The 27,932-nt window shown below is 33.4% G+C and overlaps 1 protein-coding gene across 2 annotated transcripts in view; it reads right to left on the bottom strand.

The window, feature by feature from the left end:
* Nucleotides 1-13,712: 13,712 nt before the first annotated feature.
* DCUN1D1 (DCN1, defective in cullin neddylation 1, domain containing 1) overlaps nucleotides 13,713-27,932 on the bottom strand; it is a 31,207-nt gene continuing 16,987 nt past the window's right edge. The window contains exons 4-7 of one of the 2 annotated variants that reach the window (XM_012642039.1): nucleotides 26,820-26,950; nucleotides 18,419-18,501; nucleotides 18,080-18,176; nucleotides 13,713-16,506 (exon numbers count right to left, since the gene is read on the bottom strand). In XM_012642039.1, the coding sequence (XP_012497493.1) occupies nucleotides 16,427-16,506; nucleotides 18,080-18,176; nucleotides 18,419-18,501; nucleotides 26,820-26,950 (391 nt within the window). In that variant the 3' untranslated portion in view covers nucleotides 13,713-16,426. The remainder of the gene's footprint in view (nucleotides 16,507-18,079; nucleotides 18,177-18,418; nucleotides 18,502-26,819; nucleotides 26,951-27,932) is intronic. The other variant, XM_012642047.1, reaches the window with a different exon arrangement.

The raw sequence follows: 27,932 nt of genomic DNA, 5'->3' as shown, positions 1-27,932 counted from the left end.
TCCTTGATATTCCTCAAACAGGCCAGGCAAGGTTGCCAACTCAGAACCTTTACAGTTTCTATTTGCTTGGCCTACAAAACCTTCCTTACATACACGCATGGCTTACTACCTCACTTCTTCAAGTATTTATTCAGGTATCTCAGTGAGGCCCTATCTGATCATCCTATTTAAAATCGCATTTTCCCTACCCCATTTACTGCGTTGTTTCCCCTCCACAGCACTTCTCACTATATATCACACTCTGTAGCTTACTGATTTTATTTACTACAACCCCCACACTACAATGTAAGCTCCATGAGGGCAACTATTTTTGTCTACTTGGTTCACTGCCATATTCCCAGAATAATGCCTGACACATTAAGGACTTAGAGACATTTATTTGAATGAATGAGCAAATGAGTGAATAAATTCTGAAAGCTATGGGGAGTTACCCAAAGGATAGTAAACCTTTTAGATAAATCATCCTGACAAACGGTGAGAACAGGTGATTGAAAGAGAAGCAGAATAAAGGCATAGAGAACATATAGGAAGCCACTGCAGGCATCTAGGCAATACATGATGAGAATTTAAATGAAGGCAGTGATACTAGGAATCAAGAACATCATATGGACACATGAAATAGTGAGGCAAAATTTATGAGAGGTCTGACAACTGATAGACAAATTCAACACGATCCCTGTCAAAATCCCAGCTGGCTTTTTTTTTGCAGAAATTGACAAACTGATCTTAACATTCATATGTAAATGCAAGACTCAGAATAGCCAAAACAATCTAAAAAGAACAAAGTTGGAAGACTCACACTTCCTGATTTCAAAACTTTACTACAAATTCACAATAATCAAGATGGTGTGGTTCTGGCATAAGGAAGGACACATAGATCACCAGAATATTCTTGACGATCCAGAAATAAACCCATCCATTTATGGGGCAATTGATTTTCAGCAAGGGTGCCAAGACCATTCAATGAAGAGAGAACAGACTTTTCAATAAATAGCATAGGGACAAATGGATATCCACATGTAAAACAATTTGGACCCCTACCTCACACAGCATACAAAAATTAATCAAAATAGATCAAAGACCTAAAGGTAAGAGCTAAAAATATAAACTCTTAGAAGGAAACATAGCACCTATAATCTCAGCTAACCAGGAGGCTGAGGCAGAAGGATCACTGGAGCCCAGGAGTTTGAGGCTGCAGTGAGCTATGATCATGCCACTGCACTCCCTCCAGCCTGGGCGGCAGAGCAAGACCTTGTCTCTAAAAAAATAAAGAAGAAGAAGAAGAAAGAAGGAAGACTAAAGAAAGAAGAAGAATAAAAGGAAGGAAGAAGAAGAAAACAAAAGTAAATGTTCTGACATTGGATTAGGCAATGGTTTCTTAGATTTGATACCTGAAGTGTAAGCAACGAAAGGAAAAAGAATACATAAATTGGACTTCATCAAAATTAAACTTTTGTGCCATAAAAGACACTATTAAGAAAGTGAAAAAACAATTCACAATCCACAGAACAGGAGAAAATATTTTCGAGTCATATACCTGATAATGGTCTAATATCTAGAAAATACAAAGAACTTTTACAACTCAACAAAAACAACCCAATTAAAAATGGGCATACAAAACCTACCAAAACTGAATCAGGAAGAAACAGAAAATTTGAACAGACCAATAACTAGTAAGAAAATTGAATCAGTAATCAAAAACCTCCCAAGAAAGAAAAACCCAGGACCAGATGGCTTCACTGGAGAATTCTATCAAACATTTAAGCAAGAATTAAAACTATTCTAAAATATTGAGGAGCAGGAACACTTCCAACCTCATTCTATGAAGCCTGCATTACCTTGATACCAAAGCTAAAGAGGCTGCAAGAAAACTACAGACCAATATCCTTGATGAATATTGATTCAAAAATTCTCAATATAATATTAGCAAACTGAATTTGACCAGCACATTAAAAGGATTATATACCACAACCAAGTGGAAGTTATACCTGGAATGACAGGATGGTTCAACATAAAAAACTCAGTCATTATAATATACCGCATTAACAGAATGAAGGACAAAAACCACATGATCACCTCAATTGATGCAGAAAAAACATCTGACAAGATTAAACACCCTTTCATAACAAAAACACTCAATAAACTAGGAATGGAAGGAAAGTACCTCAATACAACAAAGACTGTATATGAAAAACCCATAGCTAACATTAACTCAGTGGTGAAAGACAGAAAGCTTTACTTCCATGATCAGGAGCAAGACAAGAACGCCCACTTTTACCACTCCTATTCAACATAGTATTGAAGTCCTAACCAGAGCAATTAGGCAAGAAAAAAAGACAAAAGCATCCAAATGGTAAAGGAAGAAGTAAAATTGTCTCTTTTCACAGATGACAGGATCTTATATATGTAGAAAACCCTAAATACACACACACACACACACACAAAAAAACTTAGAAATAAACCTAACCGAGGAGAAAAAGATAATTACTGAAAGAAATTAGACACAAATAAATAGAAAGACATCCTATATTCATGGACTGAAAAACATAATATTGTTAAGATGTCAATATTACCTAAAGCAAGCTACAGATTCAATGCAATCCCTATGAAAATTCCAACAGTGTTTATTGCATGCATAGAAAAATCCATCCTAAAATTCAGATGGAATTTCAAGGGATCCTGAAGAGCCAAAATATTTTTTTAAAAGAACAACAAAGTTGGAAGACTCACACTTTCTGATTTTAAAACAAATTACAACAATGTCAGAGTAATCAAAACAGTATGATACTGGCATAAAGACCATACAGACCAATGGAATAGAAAAAGCCCTGAGATAAACCCTTGCATATATGTTCAAATGGTCTTTGACAGGGCTTCCAAGTTCAAGACAGGACAGTGTTTTCAACAAATAATGTCAGGAAAACAGGTTATCCACATGAAAAAAATGAAATTATACCCTTACTTTATACCATATACAAATATTAACTCAAAATGGATCAAAGACCTAAACATAAGACCTAAAACTATAAGGCTCCTAGAACAAAATATAGGGGAAAATCTTCATGACATTGGATCTGGCAATGATTTCTTGGATATGAAACCCAAAGCCCAAGCAACAAAAGCAAAAATAGGTAAATGGCACTACATCAAACTTAAAAACTTTTATGAAACAATAAACATAATAAACAGAGTGAAAAGGCAACCTGTGGAATGGGAGAAAATATTTGTAAATCATGTATCGGATAAGGGGTTAATATCCAGAATATATAAACTCAACAATAACAAATCAAATAAATTGATTTTTTAAATAGGCAAAGGACTTGAATAGACATTTTTCCAAAGATAAATGGCCAACAAGCATATGAAAAAACACTCAACACATCACTAATCATCAGAGAAATGAAAATCAAAACCACAATGAGATATCACCTCAATCCCATTAGAATGGCTACTGTCGAAAACAACAATAACAACAGAAAATAACAAGTATTTGAAAGGATGTAGTGAAATTGAAACCCTTGTCCACTGGTAGTAGGACTGTAAAATGGTGATGCCACTATGGAAAACAGTTTGGCAGCACCATAAAAAATTAAAAATAAAACTACCATATGATCCAGCAATCCCACTTCTGGGTACATATGCAAAAGAATTAAAAGCAGGATCTTGGAGGAATTTGCATAATCAAGTTATAGAAACACTATTCACAACAATCAAGAGGTAGAAGCAACCCAAATATCCATCAACAGATGAGTAAACAAAATGTGGTATATACATGCATGGAATATTATTCAGCCTTAAAAATGAAGGAAGTCCTGTCACATGCTTCAACATGAATGAACCTTGAGGACATTGTGCTACGTGAAATAAGTCAATCAGAAAAAGACAAATACTTTATGATACTACTTATATGACGTATTTAAAGTAGTCAAATTCATAGAAAAAGAAAGTAGATTGGTGATTACCCAGGTCTGGGGAGAGGGAGATATATGCGGATTTGCTTAATGGGGATAGAGTTTCAGTTTTGCAGGATGAAAAAGTTCCGGAGATCTGTTGTACAACAATGTGAATGTACTTGATACTACTGAACTGTATACTTAAAAAAGGTTAAGATGGTAAATTTTATGTTTTTTACCACAATAAAAAAAAAATTAACGGGCAAAGATTTGAAGACATTTCTCCAAAGAAGATATACAAATGGTCAACAAGCACATGAAAAGGTGCTCAGCATTAGTCATTAGGGAAATGTAAATCAAAACCACAATGAGATATCTCTTCACTCCCACTAGGATTGCTTTAATCAAAAAGATGAACAATAACAAGTACTGGTGAAGATGTGGAGAGAAACTGGAATCCTTGTACATTGCTGGTAGGAATGTAAACTGATGTAGCTGCTTTGGAAAACAGTTTGGCTGTTTCTCATTTAAAAGTTAAACATAGAATTACCACATGACTCAGCAATCCCAATCCTAGGCATATACCTAAAAAAAGTAAAAACAGGTACTCAAATACTTGTACATGAATGTTCATAGCACAATTATTCGATATAATAGTTAAAAATAGAAACTCAAATGTCCAACTGATGAATATATTAACAAAATACATGTCCATACAATTAAATATTATTCAGTCATAAAAAGGCACGAAGTACTGATATGTGCTACAACACTGATAAACCTTGAAAACATTATGCTAAGTGAAAGAAGCCAGTCACAAGCAGTCACATATTATATGATTCCATTTATGTGAAATGTCCAGTGTAGGTAAATCTATAGAGACAGAAAGTATATTAGTGGTTGTCAGGGACTAGGGGGAAAGGGTAATAAAAAGTGACAGCTATTAATAGAATTTCTTTTGGGGGTGATAAAAATATTCTAGAATTAAATAGTAGTGAGCATTGTACAATCTGTGAAAATACTATATAGCATTGAATTGTACACTTTAAAGGAGTGAATTTTATGTTATATGAATTATATCTCAATAAAAAATTGGCAAACCATATCCAGCGACATATAAAAAAGATTATATATCATGACCAAATGCAGTTTGCCCAGGAATGCACGGTTGGTTTAACATCCCAAAATCAATTAATGTGATATACTATATTAATAAAGAACAAAACCCACAAGATTTATGGTTAAAAAAAAAAAACAGCATGTGATAAAAATCCAGCATCTACTCATGACAAAAACCTCAACAAACTAGGAATAAAAGGGAATCTACAGTTAATATCGTACTTAATAATGAAAAATGGAATGTTTTCCCTTTAAGATTAGAAAAATGGCAAAAATGACATCTTCACTACTTCTATTCAATATTGTACTAGCCAGTGCAATAGGACAATAAAAATAATTAAAGGCATATAGATTAAAAAGAAAGAATTAAACTGTCTTTATTCACAGATGACATAATCTCATACGTAGCAAACCTTAAGAAATCTATTAAAAAACTATTAGAACTAATAAAGGGGGTTTAGCAAAGTCACAGGATTCAAGATTAATATACAGAACTCTATTTTAGTTCTATACTAGCAACAAAAAGCAAACATGAAATTAAGAAAACAAATTTACAATAGCATCAAAAGAATATTTTAAAAATAAACAAAAATACAATACCTGAAAACTGATAATCATAAAATACTCCTTAGGGAAATTAAAGAAGACCTAAATAAATGACACATGCTATGTTTCTGGATTGGAGCACGCCACATTCTTAAAATGGCAATTCTCCCCAAAATTAACCTGTAGAAATTAATGCAAGGTTTCTAAACTTTGGCATTACTGACACTTGGGACTGGACAATTCTTTGTTGTATGTGCACTGTAGGATGTTTAGCAACATCCCTGGTCTCACTCGATGCCAGTAGCATGACCTAACTCCAATTGTAAACAAAAAATGTCTCCAGACATGTCCCTGTTGAAAACCACTGATTTAATACAATCTCCAGCAAAATCCCAGCAGGATTTTTAGGAAAAGCTGTTTTTTATTTTGTTTTGTTTTGGTTTTGGTTTTGGTTTGTAAGAAAAAGCTGATCCTAAAATTCGTATGCAAATGCCAACAACTTAACGTAGTCAAAAATTTTATAAAAGCACAAAATTAGAAAACTTAAAGCACTGATATCAAAACATAAAGCTGCAGTAGCCGAGGCAGGGTGGCATAGGTGTAAGACTTGACATATAAATCAATGGAATGGAAGAGAGTTCAGAAATAAACCCACATGTACATGGGCAATGATTTTGACAAAAAGTCATCTGTAAAAAAATAAAAAGAACCTAGACTCTTACTTCACACACAATATATATAAATTAATTCAAATTGAATGATAAACCTAAATTGAAGACATAAAACTTGTAGGAAAAAACAGGAGAAAAATTTCAGTGACCCTGGGCTAGGCAAAGATGTTTTAGACTCAACACTAAAAGCATAATCTGTAGAAGAAAAAATATGATAAATTGGACTTTATCCAAGTTAAGTATTTTTGCTCTTCAAAAAGACACCATTAAGAAAATGAAAAGACAAGCCACCAACTAGGAGAAAGTAAATACAAAATATATATTTAATAAAAGATTTTGTCCAGAATATATTTCTTAAAAAAATTCTGTAACTCAGTAGTAATAATAAGACGAATTATATTCTAAGACAGCCCTTGAATTAACATCTCCAAGGCTCTCTAAATATGAAGATGGGTGTTTTTCACTAACAGAACTGAAGCAAATATATCAGGTCCTCTGCTATTTCAAAATACTTTCAATAAAGCTATCTATTAATATAAAGCACTGCTATGTCCTACCTCCCAGGAGGCAGGAGCAACGTTGGCAGATAACAGAAACATAAGATTCTGCTAACCACATGTAAGAGGCATAGAAGTCAACCTGTTCTAGTCATAGGATAACATTTTCAAAGGGATTCATTCAAAGATGGATTGTCATTTTATGGATGACTTCTTCAAACTGAACACAATCAAAGTACTCATCAAAACAGAGATATCGTGCTGAAACAATTAGTACTTAAATATGCCATTAGCAATGGAGAAATGGCAGGTTGTGATCCTGATGTGATAAGGCTTTACTAGAAAGGAAAGAAACAGTCGTTGGAGAAGATTCTGCATACAAAAGCTTAAGAAGCTAAACTGATTATTTGAATTTAGAACTTGTATTCCTCCCCATGTAACTTTGGGAACTTGCCTTCAAAGCCGTATCTTGGCACTGACAGAATGACATTCTGGTACTGGCATCTTTAGACCAATGGATGGACTCCTCCTTGGCCTGGTTAAAGAGGAAGACACTTTCCAAAGCAGTTAAGTTATATAAACTTTCTGAGATCTCTCACTCTGCAGTAAACTTACAAATAAAACAGGCTGTCTGAAAGGCTATGGTATAATGCATAAGTTAACCTTTAGAAAACATTTTAAAGTAACCACTTTTTTAATCACTCTTCCTCTAGAGAGAAATATAAAATCTTTTTTGAAATGAATGTAAAAGTTACTCTTCCCTTCTAGAATATAACACACCTCGAGTTCTGCTGTGTTAAATAAAATTTATAGGAGGCCATTGATTTGGACTGAGCTCCTGCACTAGGCCCCAACAGATCAGACCAAAATGGAGTCATTCACGCTAAAGCTCCAGGTCACCAAAGCGAAACTAAGCTGTTTATCTGACCTTCTGAGAAATCAGGATAGAAAGATAACAGCCAAAACCCCAAATAGGCCAGTTTTAGCCTGCACAGTAAGGAAGTCCCCTCTGTTTCACCCTTACAAGGAAACTAACCTGAAGTAACCTGATGTTAATCAATCCACTTTTTGAATTATGCTGTTTCCTTGTTCCTGCTCAAGCTACCTTATCAAAACCAACTGTTCTGCCATACTCAGAGTAGCTCCTATTTTTAAGATGAGATGCTACCCAATTCATGAATCACAGATAAAAGCCAATTAGATTAATCTAATATTGAATTTGTTGAAATTTTGCTTTTCAATAGTTACAAATATCAAGGGTTCTCTCTCCCTAGAAGAACCCACAGCTCATCAGCTCAAGTGAGTTAGCTGACAAGGAACTGGCCAGAGCCAGAAACCTGATCCAGCTACCTAGACCCAAAGGAAAAGGGAGTTTATCCCAGATTTATCTCAGCTATTAATGTAATAGGGTTGGCCTAAAGAATATATCCTCCCTTGTATAGTCACAGTGCTATTAAAAGTTAAGAGGAGAAAGTAAGTAGTGTTTGAAGTGAAATCAAAAGTGAACAACTCTATTCCATCTGAATACAGACTTCCCAAATGCTTTTGGAAACTAGGTAGAGTATTAATATTTTATGTCATTATTTTTCCCTGTTAAGAGTATTACACAGAAACTATCAACCTCCTCCCCCCTGCTACTTAGTAGAGGTACAATAGGGAGATCCCAAAACTACCTGTCTCCAGCTGAACTGGGCTGGGCAGTAACTCTCTCAGACTCCTTCACGCTCCTGCTAGTAAGAAAACATAGCAAACCTATATGGTCTGCTAGGCTTAAAGCTTTCAAAAACCACTGGAAATGTATTCCCCCATATTCCTTCCAAAAGGAAGTATATTTTTTGGTAAAAGTATACTTTTACCTAAATTTCTCTTAACTGGATTTCCTATTTCAATTATTTACCAAGTTCCTTTCATTAAAGATTACTGGGAGCAGTGCTTCCTGTTTTTAAATGGGGACATTTTGAAAAGGAAAAATTTAGAGCTGCATGTGGATGAAATAGGAATACAACAATCTTATGTGTACTCAGAAGTTGTGTCTCTCCAAAATCAGATGAAATGGAGAACTATGTATTTTCCTGATGCCTTCAAAGAATGCCAGTATTATGGAGTTCCATTGTACTATGGCTTTAGATTTATGTCTATATTTATTTTTTTGATAACTATGGATATATAATTCATATGCCATAAGATTGTCTTAAAACATAAAATTCAGTTTTTAGTATATTCACAAAGTTGTACAAATGTTCTAATTCAAGAACAGTTTCATCATCCACAAAAGAAACCTGTATCCATTAGCTGTCACTCCCCATTCTCCACCTCCCACCCCAGCCCCTGGCATCACTTTCTTTCTCTATAGATTTGCCTGTTCTGGGCATGTCACATAAATGATGCAATTATGTACCCTTTTGTGATTGGTTTCTTTTACTGAGCATAATGTTTTCAAGTTTCATGCAAGCTGCAGCACATACCAATACTTCATTCTTTTGTATTATTGCCAAATAATACTCCATTGTATGGCTACGCATCATGTTTATCCAATCATCAGTTAATGGACATTTGGGTTGTTTATACTTTTTAGCTATGATGAATAATGCTATGAATATTTATGTGCAAATTTTTATACAAACATGTTTCCAAGTATAAACGTATGAGTAGAATTGCTGGGTCATATGCTGACCCTATGTTTAGCTTTTTCAGAACAGCCAAACTGTTCTTCAAAGCAACTGTACCAGTTTACAGTCCCACCATCAACTTACAAGGGTTCCAATTTCTCCACATCCTCATCAACATTTGTGGTCTTTTTGACTAAAACAATCCTAGTGGGGTGTGAAATGGTATCTCATTGTGGTTTTGATTTCCATTTCACTAATGGCTAATGATGTTGAATATCTTTTCACGTGCTTATTGCCCATTTGCATATCTTCCTTGGAGAAATGTCTATCAAAACCCTTTGCTCATTTGTAAACTGGGTTGCCTTTTTATTAAGTTGTAAGAGTTACTTATATATTCTGGATAAAAGTCACATAGTATTTTTAAATTAAAGTCTATTGATACAACAATAGCTTCTTGTACCATATTTCATTAACTTTCAAAATATTTTCAAGTTAGAATATATTTTTATTCTATACATCAAATTTTTACATTTGAAATTGCATATAAAAAAGTTTAAGCAATCACTGTTTTTTCAAATAAATGAATTTGAAGCCAAGGAATTTCGAGTATGGGGACCAACAGCTTAAGGGATTTAAGGAGATATATGCAATGTAGGGACTTTATTTGAATCCTGACTTGAATTGGAAGACAAAAAATGAGACAATCTGAATACTGACTGGATAGTTACTAACATTAACCAACTGTTAACATTTAAGTGTAATAATAGAATTGTGGTTATATTTAAGGGTCCTTATCTTTCAGAGACATATACTGAAATATTTATAAATGAAATTATTTGCTATCTAGGAGCTTCAAAATAAACCAGGGTTCAAAATATAAGTGGTATATAGATAAATCAAGATTGGCCATAAATTGATCATGTTGAAATGAGTTCATTATACTATTCTCCTTTTATATATGTCTGACATTTTCCATTAAAAATAAAAAAGCAATCACTCCAATGTCCACAATGTATAAGAACACAGGTAGCTGGCAGCAACTACCAGCTATAAATTGCAATTTTATAGCAATCCCTCTGGCCATTTGAAACTCACCCAAATTGCCCATCCAACAGACACATGAGTTAGGACAGCAAGGTATAACTTGCACACTTAAAATATATACCCACCAGAATGGCTATAATAAAAAAGACAATAGCAAGTATTGGGAAGATGTGGATAAACTGCAACCCTCATGCATTGTGATACGGCTATTTACAAATGGTACAGCCACTCTGAAAAAGTTTAGCAGTTTTTTAAAAAGTTAAATTTACCACATAACCTAACAATCCCACTGTTAGGAATCTCCAAGAGAGATGAAAACATGTCCAAAGACATATATGCGAACATGCAGAACACTATTATTCATAATTTAAAAATGTAGGCAAGCCAAGTGTCTATCAACTGGTGAACGGATAAACAAAGTGTGGTATATCCAAACAATGGAACACTAAATCAGCAACTAAAGGAACTAAGTACAGATATATGCTACAACATGGATAAACCTCAAAAACATTATGCTAAATGAAAAGTACCAGATGCAAAAGCCTACACATTGTATGATTCTTCTTATGTGAAATTTCTAGAAAGGGACAATGTATACAGAACATACCAGTGTGGCTACCTAGGGCTGGGAGTAGAAGCAGGGATGAACTGCAAAGAAGCATGAAATTTGGGGGGCTGATGGAATTGTTCTAAAACTGGATTGCAATGATGGTTGTACAACTCTATAAATTTACTAAACCTATTAAATTATACATTGACAATGAATTTTATGGTGTGTAAATTATACATTAATAAAGCTATTTTTTTTAAAAGTACCATTACAACAAAGTGATTATTTTAAGGCTCTGGCTCATAGCCCATTCGTTTCATATAATTTCAATACAATGAATTCTAATATACTATTAGTACTAAGAATATTAGCATTTTCTTGAAAACTAAAGGATTCCAAGTACACCCATCTTTAAACCTTCCTGATTAAATATTGCTGTTTCATCTATGAACCATGTAATTTATGTCACAAAATCACAGCTTACTGCTTACATTACCACTGCCTCTTAGCTGTATTATTAATTTGTTTTCCCCTAACCTTAATGCCCTATAGTACTCCTTTTTGTAAAAATCTCTTACTTGGTATTGCTCAAGTTTTCCATTAGATACAAAGTTCTCAGAATATTTCATAACCTGAAATAAAATTTTGATATTTATATGAACATGCATTTAAATAGATACTTTCTAAACACAAAATGAGCATTTTCATATTTTTGTTTGCTCATTAAACCATTTTCATGCTGCCCCTGGTAAGTATCAAACATCCTATTGTTTCAAATCAAGCTTCGTTTTCACTGTTTTCGTTCAAAATTCTTTTCAAAGCAGTGCTGCCTTCCACATTTAGGCTAGCTTTAATTTCGGCCAGTTTGGTCAGATTCCATTTCTTTTTGTGTCACACTAACAGATTTGCCAAAAAGGTAATGTTCCCTCTAAAGCCAGCCATTTAAAAAAAAGTTCTTTAACTGAGAAATTTTCCCCAAGCCAAATCTCATATAAAACACTAATAGTCTGTAACAGATAAAAGTAGAACTCTATAAAGGAAGTGGAAGAGGCACCCTGACTGCTATGACCCAACCTCACGAAAGACAGCAGCCCCAGGTTACAGCGTGAAACCAGTGCTCTAAATTATAAGCTACATTATGATTTCTGCACAGCACAACTGTAAAAAATTAAACTGAAAGTACTTACACAACATTTGTAAGAAGAGAAACTTGGGATATACTTAAATAAAAAATACTTTTAAAATCTCAATTTAAAAAATAGGTAACTATAAAATGATTCCCTTTAAATAATTTCCCTTTAAAAATCTATAAAGACATTATTTTTTAGGAATTCCATTTACTGTAAAGGCTGTGCACCTTTTATCAATCATAACCTCCTTATTTATAACAGATTTAAAGAAAAAAATCAACCAAAGAAAAATCAAAAGCCACATTACCACAAAACATTGAACCTAGTGGAAAGTTGTCAAAGAAATGAATTGGTAAGGAAGAAATGCCACTTACCCAACAGGTAGTAAAGAAAATAAGATGGCAAGAATGTTCTGACAAAACCATTTATATAACTGCATTAGGACTTTGAAAAAATAGCACTATCTGCCTCCAGAATCAGGTACAAATAAAGCAAATATTCAACAAAAACGGCAACAAACAGTAAAAATAAACCTGGAAAAGGGGATTTGTACTAGAAGGAAATTTCAAATTTATCTTAACTACAAAATATATACGCCTTTCCCTCAGAAATCAAAGAAAAAGGTGTCATGATAAATAACTTCACATTTCTATAAGATAAAAATAGAAATTATTGCTATGATTGTAAAAATGGAGGCAATAAAGAGTTCAGAAATATACTCCTTTATAATCAATTAAATTATGAGCCATAATTTGAACCCTAATTATCACATTATGTAGAAATCACAATCAGGTTTTGCGTCCTCAGTTATTAAGATATATGTTAAATAGTTCACATTTAAAAACATTTTATCATTACATTATCAAATTTGATAAAATCTTATCAAAACATCTATGTATTCAATATAAATCATATTATTAAAAGTATAAGGTAACATTTAAAGAAAACTGGTGAGGTGCCAGATAATTATTTTCTATTAAATATACACAATTTAACATTTAGAACTACATAAATTAATTCTTGCTAAAAGTTGATTCAGTTTTACAAAGGCATACTTTGTGAACCATAATAAATTTCCCCAGCACCACTTTCCTTATTTATTCCAAAATTCTTTAAATTACGCTTAACTTTCTTCTGTCATTCATATGTAGAAATTACAGAAGTTTTACAATACGTAGTCTTTATAGTAACATGTTTAAAAATCATCAGCAAAGTGCACATTATACTAGCTACAACTATTCAAACTTTTTGATTATTGTCAAAAAAATAAATGAACACTTCACTCACTTAAATTTTTCTGAGGAAAAAAAAATAGTGTACCTTGCATAAATAAGCTTCTCCAGTAAGGATATTACGTAAAAGATTTCCCAGGTTATTTTGCTGAGTAAATTTACTTTCTCTCATTAAAACTTTTTTTAAAAGTCTAACAATGGATACATACTTAAATGCCACATTACACAACTACAGTATTGTTAAATAAAGCAGCCCAGTATAGTTGTAAACATTTTAAATGTAGTAAACAAAACTTGGCATGTCTTTTCTCCCCAAAACTTGCCATCACAACGCTCTTTCCACAAATAATTATACTTCCTGGAAAAGTTTTCAAGTATATTTTAGTCTATTTAAAAAAATACACTGAAATATGTGAAAAGATTTAGTCGTGGCAATTTCACTGAAGCTTTTATTGCCTCTGTTGGTAATATGACAGGGATTGTAAGAAACACAATTGAACTTACAGAGATATGCAGATGATATTCACTAAAGATAATCTTGATCTCAAGTATTTTTATAGGTGGGCATTTCTAATTTTATACATTTTACTATTTAAAAAGCATTACATTTTAAAATGTGTACCTGTTTTGACATTTGGCAAAAAGGAAACTGTACCTGTGGTTCAGTTCAAAACAAAGAATCAACATGGGGAGTTTACCAGAATGAAGACTGAAACACTTATGAATTAAAGCAATTCAAGTTGTGTGTATGTGTTTCTCTCTGTCAATCTCTATCACACAGACTCTCTCTCTCTCTCTTACACACATACACGTAGACATATGTAAGCATTTTTAGTACAAATATTCCCTGTAACCAGACATTTATCTTCAGAACAATCACACCACATTAAGTCAGTCTTCTCTTTTCAGCCCTAGTAAAAGTTTTGTTTAATTCTACGATGCCATCATAGTGAACAACCTTAACTTTTATGCTACATAATTATATTCAAAGCTTTATGTACTTTTGTTTATAATTACACAGTAATTATAAATGTTTAGTACCAAACTGATGACAAACACTATTTTGTTGAAAAGATTTTGCATTTAAAAGGAAAAATCTGTAAAACCCAAGGCACTAGGCCATGAACGAATATCAGACTTTTACAGGAAACAATTTATATTGGGGGAAAAAAAAAAGCTAATGAGATCTCATTTCAAAACACAGCATACTTGAATTAATTCAATCTGAAAACAATACCATAACTCAAAATCTTCAAGACAGGAAACAAAACAGTACATATATATATATATATATATATATCTTTTAAAATTTTTTTCATAATTGAAGTTCCTCTTTATATTTACAAAAATGAAATCAGGAAATACTGAAAGCAGCAGGATTCTTCTTCTTTTTTCTTTTTCTTTTAATAACCAATTCCAGTAGCCTAAATAGAATATTTTTTCTTTTGGTAGAATTGCATTCTTAAAGTTATGATTGGAATATTAATATAATATCTATGAAAAAAGCTTTCTAGTTAATTTCAAAATCATGTAAATAAAAAGCAGTTTTAATATGTCATTGTTTTGTAAAATCATTTCCACATTTGCATAAAATGTACTGCTATTCTGAAGTACATTCCTCTGTTAATGCCAACCCGAGACCTTAGAGAGTACCTGGACCAGCAAAATCGATTCCTGTTAAGGACCACAGTCATCCAACATATGAAGCATTATATTTTTGACCTGCCTTATGGAAATGTTTAAGAAAGCAATAAACCTTTCTTCACATGTCAGTAAGTGAACAGTGAAATGAGCATTTTCAGCATGAAAGCAGTTCACGGGTCTTGTAATGAAAAAAATACATACAAGATTGCATTCTGCTTTGATGAGAAAACTGAGCTAATTTGAGTGAAACAAAAACAGTAAAGAGACTAAATAATTTACAAAAATAGAAGCCAGATTAGTATTTTGCATCAAGTGTATGCTTGTTTGAAAATCTTTGCTCCTGAAGTAAATATTTGGCAACCACAGTGATTAGCAGTTAAAGCAATTTCAACAAAATAAGAAGTCATCAAAAATGGACTATTTGTCTGAAAGAGCAGTACCTATATTATAAAGATTGAACTTCATGGCTCATCACAACCATTTTCAAAATTTAATTCCTACTATCTTCTTATAAATTAAGAGAATTTCATTGTTTTCCATAGTGCGATGACCAAAAAAAAAAAAAGTAAAAACAAAAATAAACCCTCATGCCTAAATTTAGAATATTGTATTGTGTAGCAATCAAAACATTCAAAACAAATAAAATGGTTTAACTTATTCGACAGGCAAAAGCATTTCAAAACCATAATGAAATCCAATTATGTAGTGCATAATGTAGACAGGAGTGGAATCTAACATTATGCAGATATTTTCTAAATAAAAGCTCCCTGTAGGACAACTATATATAAATATGGGTAGTGCAGACTAGTTCTGTGGAACCTTTTTGAAATTGAGAGTCTGAAACACAATACATTTTTCAGGTAGGCACCAAGTTACCCTAAAATTTTTTCACGTTGGTTATTTTGACTTTTTTTTTCATCAGATACTCTACTCACGTCAACAATACATGTGATTTGCCAAGAAAAAAAAAAAATCCCACCAAACCAAAACACCATTCCAGATCCGGTACACTTAAATAGATCACTCTCATTGGAAGTGCTATCAGCGTAGTCTTTGCAACTAGCCCAAAGCATATATTTAAGAAGTTTTTATAAATTGTTTGTGATGTTCACGTTTAATTCTTATGTCAACTGTTTTCTGATGAAGACAGCATTGTGCTTTATGCAAGAATGGAAACCTCAAAATAATCACCATAAAGCTTCTAAGACTTATGGAAGAATAAACTAGGATGGTCCACAGATATAAGATGAAATCCACAATGTTGGAATTATAAATGTTTAGAGCGGCCCAGACTAGAAGACAAGCCCAAACCACCATTAGAAGAATGAAATACGATATGGTCCAAGATGTATCCTTAAAGTTTTGTCTCAACCCTCAGTCTGAATTGTGAGGATTGATCTTCAGTTCAGTCCAGCCAGCAGAAATTGACTGTGCAATTTTCTGTTGTATTTATTGTACAGACTATGTACATTCTAGAAGGTTCCTTTAGTGCTACACTGTTGTACTTTTTGTCCCAGCAATTTGAGGGCGTGCAAATTCCACAAAGTCATCAATAAGAACAGGCCATGCTCCTAGATAAAAGAAAAAAATACAGAAGAAAGAGAAAAAAGAAAAACAGAAATAAGGCCAACATTTTAATAGAATCCTTTTTTTAATATTGTCTTCATAAGAGTTAAAGTACATCATTCTCAAAGTGCACATATAAGAATAACATCTATTGGATGTTGGGCAGGGGGAGGGGGAGGGGGGAGGAGGGAGGAGGGGACGGGTATTTGCATACACAAAGAGTGCAATGCGCACCACCCGAAAGATGGACATATTTGAAACTCGGACTTGGGGGGGGGGCGCAAGGGCAACATACGTAACCTAAACATCTGTACCCCCATAATATGCTGGGGGGAAAAAAAAAAAGTACATCATTCTCATCTATTCCCACTGATAAGTTTTTGAAAACACAAGCTTTTGAAGTTTCTACCCAAAATATTCCTTGTATTCTCTCAGATCTATTATTCCAGCAATTTCTTGAGCAATAAAAATAACTCTTTTGGTAATCAATATTACTATGGTTTTTTGAAAACAAATGAAGTCAGGCAATGGAAGTAATCTGGTCAAAACTGGCAGCCTAAGGAATGGCTGTGATATGATGGCATACTGCCGGTGCTGAAAGCATAGTAGGAGAAACAAGTTTTCAGGCATTTTGTCCCAATCTTGCAAAGGAAATTAACAGGAAGTGTCAAATTCCATCCTATTTTAATAAATTACTAAAAGATATAAACTTGCATATATGTATGTCTATACACATTCACATGCCAATCTCCAAATAACAAAGGTCTCCAATTTTGTGTAATACCTAACGGAAAGCACAATTATCAGACATATGCAGACATTTCTCACTTTTAAGAGAAGACTGTAAATGACAATTTAAAAAAAGAGAAGAAATAACATCATCCCTGATTAGCTTAGATGGTTCCAGGACACTTTTAAAGAGGCCAAGGTCATAGAAGGTCTTTCAAAGAATACCTACATCTATTCAATAATCTCAAAAATGCATCCTGCTAGTTCTCCAAGGGGACTAAGGAAGTATGTGTGAAGAAATCAGTGTGAATCACTGCCACTTATAGAAAACAAAAGTCCATGTCCTGGTAGTGGATGGTAATACCATCTTTATTTATACATTAAGAAACAGCAGGAAAGTATTCAATCTGAATATTGAATGCTGATAATACTACACTAGGCAGCTGAAGTATATTTCAAATTAGTCACTGAACTTAAGAAGTTTACAATCAAGCTTATACACAAGACTAACAGATAACAATAAAAAATACATACAAGTAAGTATAAAAGTACATCAAGAAGAGAACAGGTTCCTAAAGTAAACTGAAAATCTAAAACATGGATGAAAATTACACATGCCTTTCTAAAGACATGAATACTAAGTTAGAACTGAAAGAAACAGAATAATATAGATGGGTAAACAGGATGAAGGTATTTCATACATTCATGAGAGTATAAATAAAAGCTCAGAAGAGGGGAATCCAACTCCAAGGAAAATGGAAGTGCATAAGAAGTTTAAGAGACTGTGATAAAAAGAGGTAAGAAGGCAGGTTAAAAAAAAAAAACTAATAGGGAAAAAATTTTCATTACCTTCTTCATCATAATTAGACATGTCATCTGCAATCATCGTACTGAAGTCTAAAAGAAGATTCCAAGTATCTTTCGGTATTGATCGTTTATGATGTTCCTATTAAATTAAAATAAAAAAAACAAAAAACATCCAAATCACTAAAAAGAGCTGGAAAAAACCAGTTCAGACAATACAAGAATGCAAAACAAGTATAAAAAATTCTGGTAACCAAAGTTCTTATTCTATGTCCATTACATGCTCTGAGATGAGTTAGTCATGCTCTAAAATATGTTCATTTATCTTTAAACACTGCAGAATTTTACAGAAAACATACAAAACTACAGAAAATGTGAACTTACCAACAAAAATTTATTCCATAAGTCTAAGAATTTAAATCTTCCATTAAGCACTAAATTCCAGTAGGCAATGGCCATTTCTAGATCTGTAATATTAAAAATAATGTATTTCAATGCTATGAATATTTGTCCCTGCAAAAAAAAAGGTAAGATCAAAGACTTAAAAAAAAACAAAAAAAAAGCTTGTATCTTGAATACTTATATAATTTCCTATAGAGATAAGTCCAAGGTTTGTACACTGCCTCCTGTCAATAACCAGGGCCTCATGGCAAAAATGATACCAGTTATTTCACAGGAGTATTCTGTGGTTTAAATTAGACAATGTAGTTAAGCATACTATTTCACAAGTATTCAAATGTTAGTTAACGGACATGAGGGTTTCTTACCCATGGCACTTCTTTACATTGTGGGCCAGATAATTCTTTGTTGTAGGGGGCTGTCTTGTGCACTGTAGGAAATTTAGCAGCATCCCCAGCTTCTACCCACTAGATGCCAAGAGCAGCTTCACTCCACCCCGAGTGGTGACAATCAAAAATATCTCAAGATATTGCCAAAGGTCACATGGGGGGCAAAATGTGCCCCCAGTTGAGAATCCCTGATGGACACCTATAGGTCGGAATGCAAAGGATTGCTACTCACAATCCTACTAATCTTACACTCTAAAGCTGTTGACTGGTCCTACCACAAGGAGAACATTAAGACTATTGATTTTAAAATTAATAATAAACTAAGATTTTTAAGTTTGTCAAAAACAACAAAAATTGCTTTTTAATTAGGAATGGAGCAGAAAAGGGTAAAGATCAATACTGCCACATGACAAAGAACTATACCTATCATATGACAGTGAGGAAGAACTATGTCTATGATCTCTTCAAAGGAATTAAAGTCATTAAGAAAGTATCTAGTTTTCACGAGTGAATTTACATCTCCAGGACAAGAAAAATGATATCCCAAGTAACTTAAAAGTCCTTTTAGTGAGATCTCAAAACTACTCTCATTAATCTGAGGAATCATGAGACCAGAAAAGACAAAGTTGGGCAAGTGCTGCCCCAATTTTTAAAACCAACAAAAAAGAGCAAACTTGATGTTTATTCACTGTCAAAAACAGGATGATTTGTAAGAAATCAATTAAAAGTCACAACGTCTAGGAACCTGCAAAATTGGACCTTAACTTCTTCAAAGATAGGAAGTACATATCCCCAGACTAGCAGACTGAAACACACAGCAGGCATTCAGAAACTGAGTGAACAACTTCCTATGGTTTCACATACAAACATACTTACCTTCCAATCCATCATCACCATCTTCCTTCAAACTCAATGGAAAAGGTGCCTCTCCTTTCTTGTATCCAAAGACAAGCCCCTTATACCTCTATTCTGAATCTAGCATCATCCTGCCTCTTTAAGGAACCTTATCTATCAATTAACTTTCCCCTCTCGACATCTAAAACTTTGCCTTGTCCTCTAGTTTTTAGAACTCCATGAAGAAACATGCTCAGGTTATCATTTTTATTTTGAAAATCTTTCTTGGATCTGTTATCGCCTTTATTAGCTACCCTCTTTCTCCTTTCCTTCACAGATGATCTTGAAATCTAGCACATGCAATCTTCTACTTTTATACGTAATTTGTTCCTGAAAACATGTCTGGAAGTCAAATTCAGATTCCCATGTTTTAAGAGAACTAAAAAATATCTGACACCAATTCCTAATGGCACTTCCTTTTTAGTCTTTGCAGTCTTTAAAGCTCTATACCCAACAGCCCTTCTGGGTTGTTTAATTCTGTTCTTTTCTTTACCAGCTCAACATACAATTGTCTGGGTAAGTGCAGTAAATGTTCAACTGAGACTAAAGATTTGTTATTAGCAAGCCTAATTCACTACACTTCAAATGCATTAAATTTATGAGAACTAAACTTTACTAGCGTTAGCATTTTTCCCCTTTCAACTAATTTTTATAAAATAAGGGTGACAATCAATGAATATTTAAATAACTACAAACCATGAGACACCTATAAATGCCCATTTGTCAGCTGATACACTAAAATAAGAATCTGACAAGAGTGTACATGTATGGTGTTTGAAAGTTCAGGTTGTATAGTAAAAGAAGAGAACTTCTTATATTCTACATTCATTGTCCCTTTTCCTAACCTCTGACATGCTCTAATCCTATTAACCAGTGTCCACCTCTGTCACTTAACTCTACTGAAATTAATCTCTGAAGGGTCGCCAGTCCCTTCTGGTTGCCAAATAATTACTTTTATGTCCTTAATTTATTTCGCTTTCTGCCACATTGGACAGAACTGAGCACACTTCTTGGATGGAACTGTCGTTTCCTTTTGCTTCAATGACAGCACTCTACTGACTGTCCTCTGTCCTGTCTAGGCATCCCATTCTCTTTTACTGGCTCCTCTTTCTCCATTCATCCATTAAATGTTGGTGTTCTGTAAGAGCGTATGTCAACAATAACCATTTCTCCTATTTCCCTCGGATTTTCACACCTATACCATTTTTCATGTTATGTGTTGAACCGCCTCTAACAACTCCTAAAACTGAAACCTATCTCTATATTCCAAATTCAAATATCTAATTGCCTAAGGACATCTTCAACTGGGTAACCATAAATAACTCAGACTCAGCAGGGCTCAAACTGAAATTCATTATCATACCTGTACAGACCTGCTATTTCTTCTCTCTCTCTCTCAATATAGTGTTTCTCAATGAAATGATTTCTCATTGTGAGGAACTGTCCTACACACTAATTATAGGACATTTAGTATCTCCCTAATGCCAGCAGAAACCCTCGGTTATTATGACAAACAAAAAACAACCCCACAGGCTCCTAAAGGTGTTGAGAATCGCTGGGGAAGACTCCTTCTCTTCCTCATCATATAAATCCATCAAAGCACCTTTTGAATCTATCTCTTCTCCATCCTCACTGGTAGGCCTATGTTAGGGTACTCTTCACTTATGGCTAAATCACTGGAACAGTTCCGTAACCAGTCTCTCTTCTTCTAGTCCTGCCTCCACTCCTTTTAAAGGACCACAGTGCTTTGAGATGGACCTTTCAGGCATGAATCTGAATTTTATTTCCATGTTAAAATTCTTCAATGATTTCCTATTGCCTTTAGATAAAATCTATACTTCATCGAATGAATTCACTTGCAGTTCCTCAAAGGTGTGATATTCTCTGACGTCTGAGCAACTGAACATGTTAATCCCTCCACCTGGAATGGCTTCTTTTTATTTTTGGCCTTGAAAATGTACATTCATTCTTCAAGGCTCAAAAACTATAACCTTTTTGAATATATCACAAATTCCCACAGACAGACTTAAGATGCTCCTGACTCCAAGCTCTTAAAGTGGTCAATAAATGTTTTTGAACAAAAAAGGAAGACACAAGAAGATTAATAAGTTAAAACTAAGAGTTGAAATATATAAGATTAAATTATACAAGGATAAAATGTTAATTGCCACAGATATAGAAAAAAATGGCCCTTTAGAAAGAAGTAAGCAATGGAGAGAACAGCATAGCTAGATACAGAGGCAATTTAAAATAGTAGTTTAGAGCATAAATTTTAATCTCTTAAAACCCAACTCTACCATTAGTTAAATGACCTTGGGCAACTGATTCAGTTTAAAATGAAGATAACAACAGTACCTAATCTTACTGGGTTCTTGTAAAGATTAAATGAGTTTATACACATAAAGTATTTACAATAGTAACTGGTAAATTAATGTATGAGTCTTTACTATTACTATTATTCCTTTTTAATAATTTTTAAAATTATTATTTTAGATTTTGAAGTAGTGTTGGAAAAAAGAGCAAATTCAGTGACAAGGTAACAAGAACAGTTAGAATAAAGGGACGGGAAATGCAGAAAAGAGACAAGCAAGTCCTATGAACAGCACTGACTAAAACTGATATTCTTGCAGAATGAATTCTTAAGCCCTTGTAGTAAAATTTAAAATGCAAACAGAGATACTCCCAATGTCATTTTTTCAAACAGAGTCAACAAGGGCAATGTGGGATTTCATAAAAGATAATCAGTTGAATGCAGGATGAACATGAAAATGAGCTGAGTCCCAAACACAGCCTCTAAGGGAAACAAAATGTTACCAACTCACTAGGGAGGATGAAATGGTGATTAAAAATTCTATTCCTAATGTCTTAATTTATTTAGACGTACCTACAGTTAGCACAACATAATATAACAAAAAGAATACAGAATGCGGGGTCATAAGACCTGAGGTTTAGTCCTAGTTCCACTTACTCTAAAGTTATGTAACCTTACTAATAATAAGTCAGTCTCTCTGGCTGAGTTTTCTCATCTACATGATGGAAAAGATAACATGTTTTTTACTTAGCTCAAAGGATTGTTACAAGAACCAAATGAGATTATACAGATAAAAATGCTCTTTAAAATATTATAAAATTATTTCTAAATATTAAAGTAAATGTTTAAAAAACAATGTTAAAATCTTTTAAATCAACTGTACAGGTATAAGATTCTAGGTGAACCACGGTTCATACAAAAATGACCTACAGATTTTAGTCTAACAAAAGTTCAGTATGGTCCTAAAAATGTCATGACTGCTAAAGAACACATATAATCTTTGATCAAATTAATAGAATTAATAGTCTCACAAAAAATAACAGACGCATTGTGCTCTACATTAAACAGTTTCCTTCCAGAATAGTGTTCAAATTTAAGGGCTCTATTTTGAAAGAAACTGAGAAATTGGAAATGTGTTTGTAGGAAAAGTAACAGGAATGACACACGTCTCTTCAAATGAAGAGCAGTTAAAATAATTGGAATACTGGCCTGGAAAAAAAGGACAAAGGTGAGTGCTAGTGATCTTTAAAATGGTTAAGACTGTCTCTGTGTTGCACTGGAAGACAAATAAGAGCAATGGGATAAGTAATAAAGACAGAGACATCATCTTAATGAGGGAGAACTGTGCAATAACAAGAATGTCCTGTGACAAGAATGGACAACTTCCCAAAACAATGTGTGTACAGTCCCTGCATATTCAAAAGTATCACAGAAGCTAAATAAGCATCAGTAAGGATGCTATTTTGGGTAAGTTAGATTTTACACAGGACTTATGAAATCTTCAAATTTAAGATTCAGGTAACTATCAGATGGCAGGTGACTACCAGAAGCAGATAATGGTATAGGAAGCACCCTATCGTGGTATCACAAGAAATAAGGTTATAGAAAGTGAAAAAAAAAATGGAAAACACCAGTTCTCGTTATAACTAGCATAGCAATTTTATAAACAAACCACAGTGTTGTCACTGTCACTCTTTGCCAATTTGTTTTGGGTCTCACCTCTTCTCCAATGATCTTCTAATCCCTCTCTGCCAAATCTTGTAATTTAAGAGCCCTGTGAACCCTTAGAAAGACTGTCAAGAAAACTTTCTTTTTAATTAAGCTCTTCAACTAAGCAAGTCATTAAATTTCCTGATATCTAACACCAATGCAAAACAAAAAGAGAAACTATGGTTTGTCTTTTTTTTTTAAATTAATAAAACTTTTTTAGTTTTAGGTTTATGAAAAAATTGAGCAGAAGGTAGAGAGGTTCCCATATACCCTTTTCTTTCACTCCTCCCCACTAAGTTTCCACTATTTTTAACATCTTGCTTTAGTGTAGTACATTTTTTATCATTGCAGAATTAATATGGATACATTATTATTAACTAAAGTCTACATTCTTTGTTACAGAGTTTACTCTTTGTACTGACATTGAATGGTTTGGGAAGTTTTAAAATAATTTTCTCACTGTGGTTAAATACACATAACATAAAATGTATCATCTTAACCTTTTTAAGTGTGCAGTTCAGCAATGCTACATATCTCACATTGTTGCACAACCAATCTCCAGAATTCTCACTATCTTGCAAAACAAAAACTCTATACCCGTTAAATATTAACATTTTTCTTATGCACAATATTAGATAATAAATGATTTTAAATCTAACGCTTTCACATAACCTTTTTCTCAATTTTTCCCTGTAATCCAAAATTCCAATTTACCATATTAATATATCCAATAGCTACAAAAATTTAATTTTGCTCTATTTTTACTATATATAATAAAAAGTAAGATTCAATATCCAAACTATATATTCACCCAAAACACCATTCATTTTGTGCTCCTGTAAAGGGTAGGGATATAACTAAGAAACAGGTTAAGTCCTTTAAATCAACATTAGACATTCACAACATTATGTTTTATCTTATCGAAATATTGTGCTACATTTCTAAATACCACAAAATAATCCTTCTAATGTATACATGTAAATTCAAAGACTTTTAACAGATTTTTATGTGTGGGAAGGAAAGAAGAAACTAGAAAATACAGCCCAGTTAACTGGTGGCCACAGATAAACTAACTGTAAGTATCCCAGCTTCTTTTCCCTGAAAATACAGTTGGAAAGGAGGCTTCATTATTTAGATTTTTGATTTACAAATATTTTGTAAATCTTTAATCAATTCAGTCACGTTTAGCTTCTCTTTAGGCCAATACTCCATTACAAATGTACATTTATTCCTTCCTCTCTAGCTTTCAATCACTTACTTGTTCTAATCCTTATTCTTATCTGTATATCAATGCTTTTGCTCCCCTCTCTAATCTAAAATATAAAGAAGGATTAGTACAAGAGGTCCCTATTACCCTCTCCAACTACTACATCTTCAAAAAAAAAACAGAAAAACTAACTTTCTATCATTGGGCAAGTTATTTAACCTTCCTGTGCCTAAGCTTCCTCATCTGCAAATTAAGGATAAAAAAGAGCTTGTACTCTATTATAGTGTATTTGGCACACACAGGTAGTAAATTATTGAATGAAAGAATAAATAACTCATAAAATTAGTAAACATTTCAATGGGGTGGTGCTATGGTTTGGACATGGTTTGTTTGTCCCTACCAAGACTCACGTTGAAATTTCATCCCCCGTGTGGCAGTGTTGGGAGGTGGGGCCAGTGGGAGGTGACTGAATCACTGGGCAGATGCCTCATGAACCGCTTGGTGCCACGCTTGTTCTTGCAGCAGTGTGTTCTCACCAGTGGAAATGGATTAGTTCCCGAGAGAGTGCACTGCCATAAAGCAGGGTTTCTCCCCCTATTTGGTCTCTCTCTTCACCTTTGCCCACTTCCCCTTTGACCTTCTCCACTGTGTCATCACGTAGCATAAAAGCCCTCGCCAGAAGCCAGGGCCATGCCTTTGAACTTCCTAGCCTGTGGAACCATGAGTTAAATAAATCTCTTTTCTTGATAAAATTACTCAGTCTCAGGTTACAGTAACACCAACATGCACTAAAAGATAGGCAATGTATGTAAAGCGCAGTACTTAGCACATTGCCAGGCACACTAAAAGCTCACATTAAATGGAAGTTACCACAATCATCAAAATCTTCAGTAGGTCCTCATTTACCACAAATTCCAACTTCAACTTTTCTGTCTCATTTTCAAAAGAAGGCTGTGGTTATTTAGCCTTTTGTGTCTCATCAATTTAACCTCCAAATAAGCATTCTCACTAAAAATCAAATCACTGTCTTCTCTCTTCCACAAAGAAGCTAAGCTTATTCCTGAGGTTTTAGATCTTCATTCCTAACTATCTTCTCACTGAAACACTTTTTATCATCCCTTGCTGAACCAAATACCAAATCCTTTAGTTTATACCCTACCTTGCCGGGGAAGCATTTACCAAACACTCCTGCTTTTACTCATTTCTCCTTTTCTCTAAAACCCCTACACACATTTATTACTTTGTATTATCTACTAGCACTATCAATCTTTTTAGGTAACTTGTAAATTACACTGTATTTTTTATTTCCATATCCCCTACCTGTCCCAAAAGTAAATGGGTGAATATCACATTTAGTATAAATTGATTGAGCTTAAACTGTTAACAGCAGTTAAACTTATGGATAATAAGATTATGAATGATAATCCTTTATTTTTTCATCCTTCTCTAAAGTTTTCAAATAAATCATAACCAAAAAAATTAATTTATCTGGCATTCTATGACTCAGAAATCTTATAATACTATTTTTATAGATCCTAAGATCCTAAAATATCTTCTGGATCATGAATGGATAAATGAATGAATGAATGCATAGATAAATGTCAGTGGAATTTTAACAAGTATTTATTTCCTGTGTTATAGTTTTTATTTAAAGAAAAAAATCAGTAGTTCACATATGATACCCAGGGTAACCCTATTATTCAACGTGCATGGTATTTTCTGATTAAAAGTTCATTGTTTCTTTTTATTTTTCAGTAATTGGTATTTTCGTGATGACCTGTGCTCAAAACACATAATTTTCTATTACAAAAGTGACACTGTCAATGTATGTGAATATATTTGAAACACCAAATATAATTTTTTAAAAATTCTTACCTAATCCTTTTTGTCCTGGATTCTTTGCAAAATTAAAAGTAAACTGGTAAAAATCCTTAAATCGTCCTGGTTCTTTCAATTCTTGTTCCATCTTGGGTATCTGGGCCTTTAGTTTTTCTATGCTGTCACATCTACATTATAAAATTAAGTTTATAAAAGATTAACTTTTTCACTATGAATTAAGAACTTAACTTATTTATTCCTATGAGGGCTTATATTTATTTCCTAGAACTTCTCTTTTAAAAATAAGATAGCTGGAATTCCATCCTATATAACTGTAAATAAGTATTGGGTTAGCTGGGGGAAGAGGAGGTCTGGAGTGATTAAATGATATAAAAAATTACTATTTTTAAAAGAAATGGGCTATTACTTTTAATTACATAATTCACTGGACTATCAACGCACTGACTAGAAGTCAGCTTCAGTGAATGGATAAGTATATATAGTAATCAGCATAACAATCAACAACTTAAACTGTATTAGACAATGCTGACACAGTAATTAATCACGTTCAGTTTCTAAATTAACTGAAAGGATGGTCTCTAGCTTAGGTTAGGAAGCATTTCTTGAAAACTTACTTCTTGTTATACACAAAGTACAATAATAAATATTAGCTGAACACCCTACCACCTCCAACTGAATTATCTCAAATCAATATTAAGCTTTTTCTAAACGTGCAAAACACTCAACCTTCAAAGAGTTGAAAAGGTCCAAGTACTAAGATTTACTTTCCTCATAATAGCCTTAAGGTAGAAATATTCTACTTCTTAAAGATTCCACAAACAAATCAATCCACTTTTTCCCCCTTCTAATCGTTTTTGCTTTGATTTTCCTTCTATATCCTTTGTAACACCTTCCAGATCATTAGTTTATAAACTAAAATTTTGATTTGAAAGTTCATTATATATGAATTCAGTTTCAAATTAAAAAGAAAAAGCAAAATATGTTTCCTTAAATTCTAATGAAACCTTTCCTAGCATAGAAAATTCCAACAAGTTCAGGATGGGGCTGGCTTTGGCTGTAGGACACAGTGTCCAGGCCAATTAATTTATTGCCTCTCAGCTTTAAACCCACCCTTCTTTCTTTGTCCTACTTTGTGATATTGGACTATAA

The sequence above is a fragment of the Propithecus coquereli genome, unplaced genomic scaffold (assembly GCF_000956105.1).
Source record: "Propithecus coquereli isolate 6110/MARCELLA unplaced genomic scaffold, Pcoq_1.0 Scaffold10, whole genome shotgun sequence".
Taxonomy (NCBI): domain Eukaryota; kingdom Metazoa; phylum Chordata; class Mammalia; order Primates; family Indriidae; genus Propithecus; species Propithecus coquereli.
This window is presented reverse-complemented; position numbering and strand designations above follow the sequence as displayed.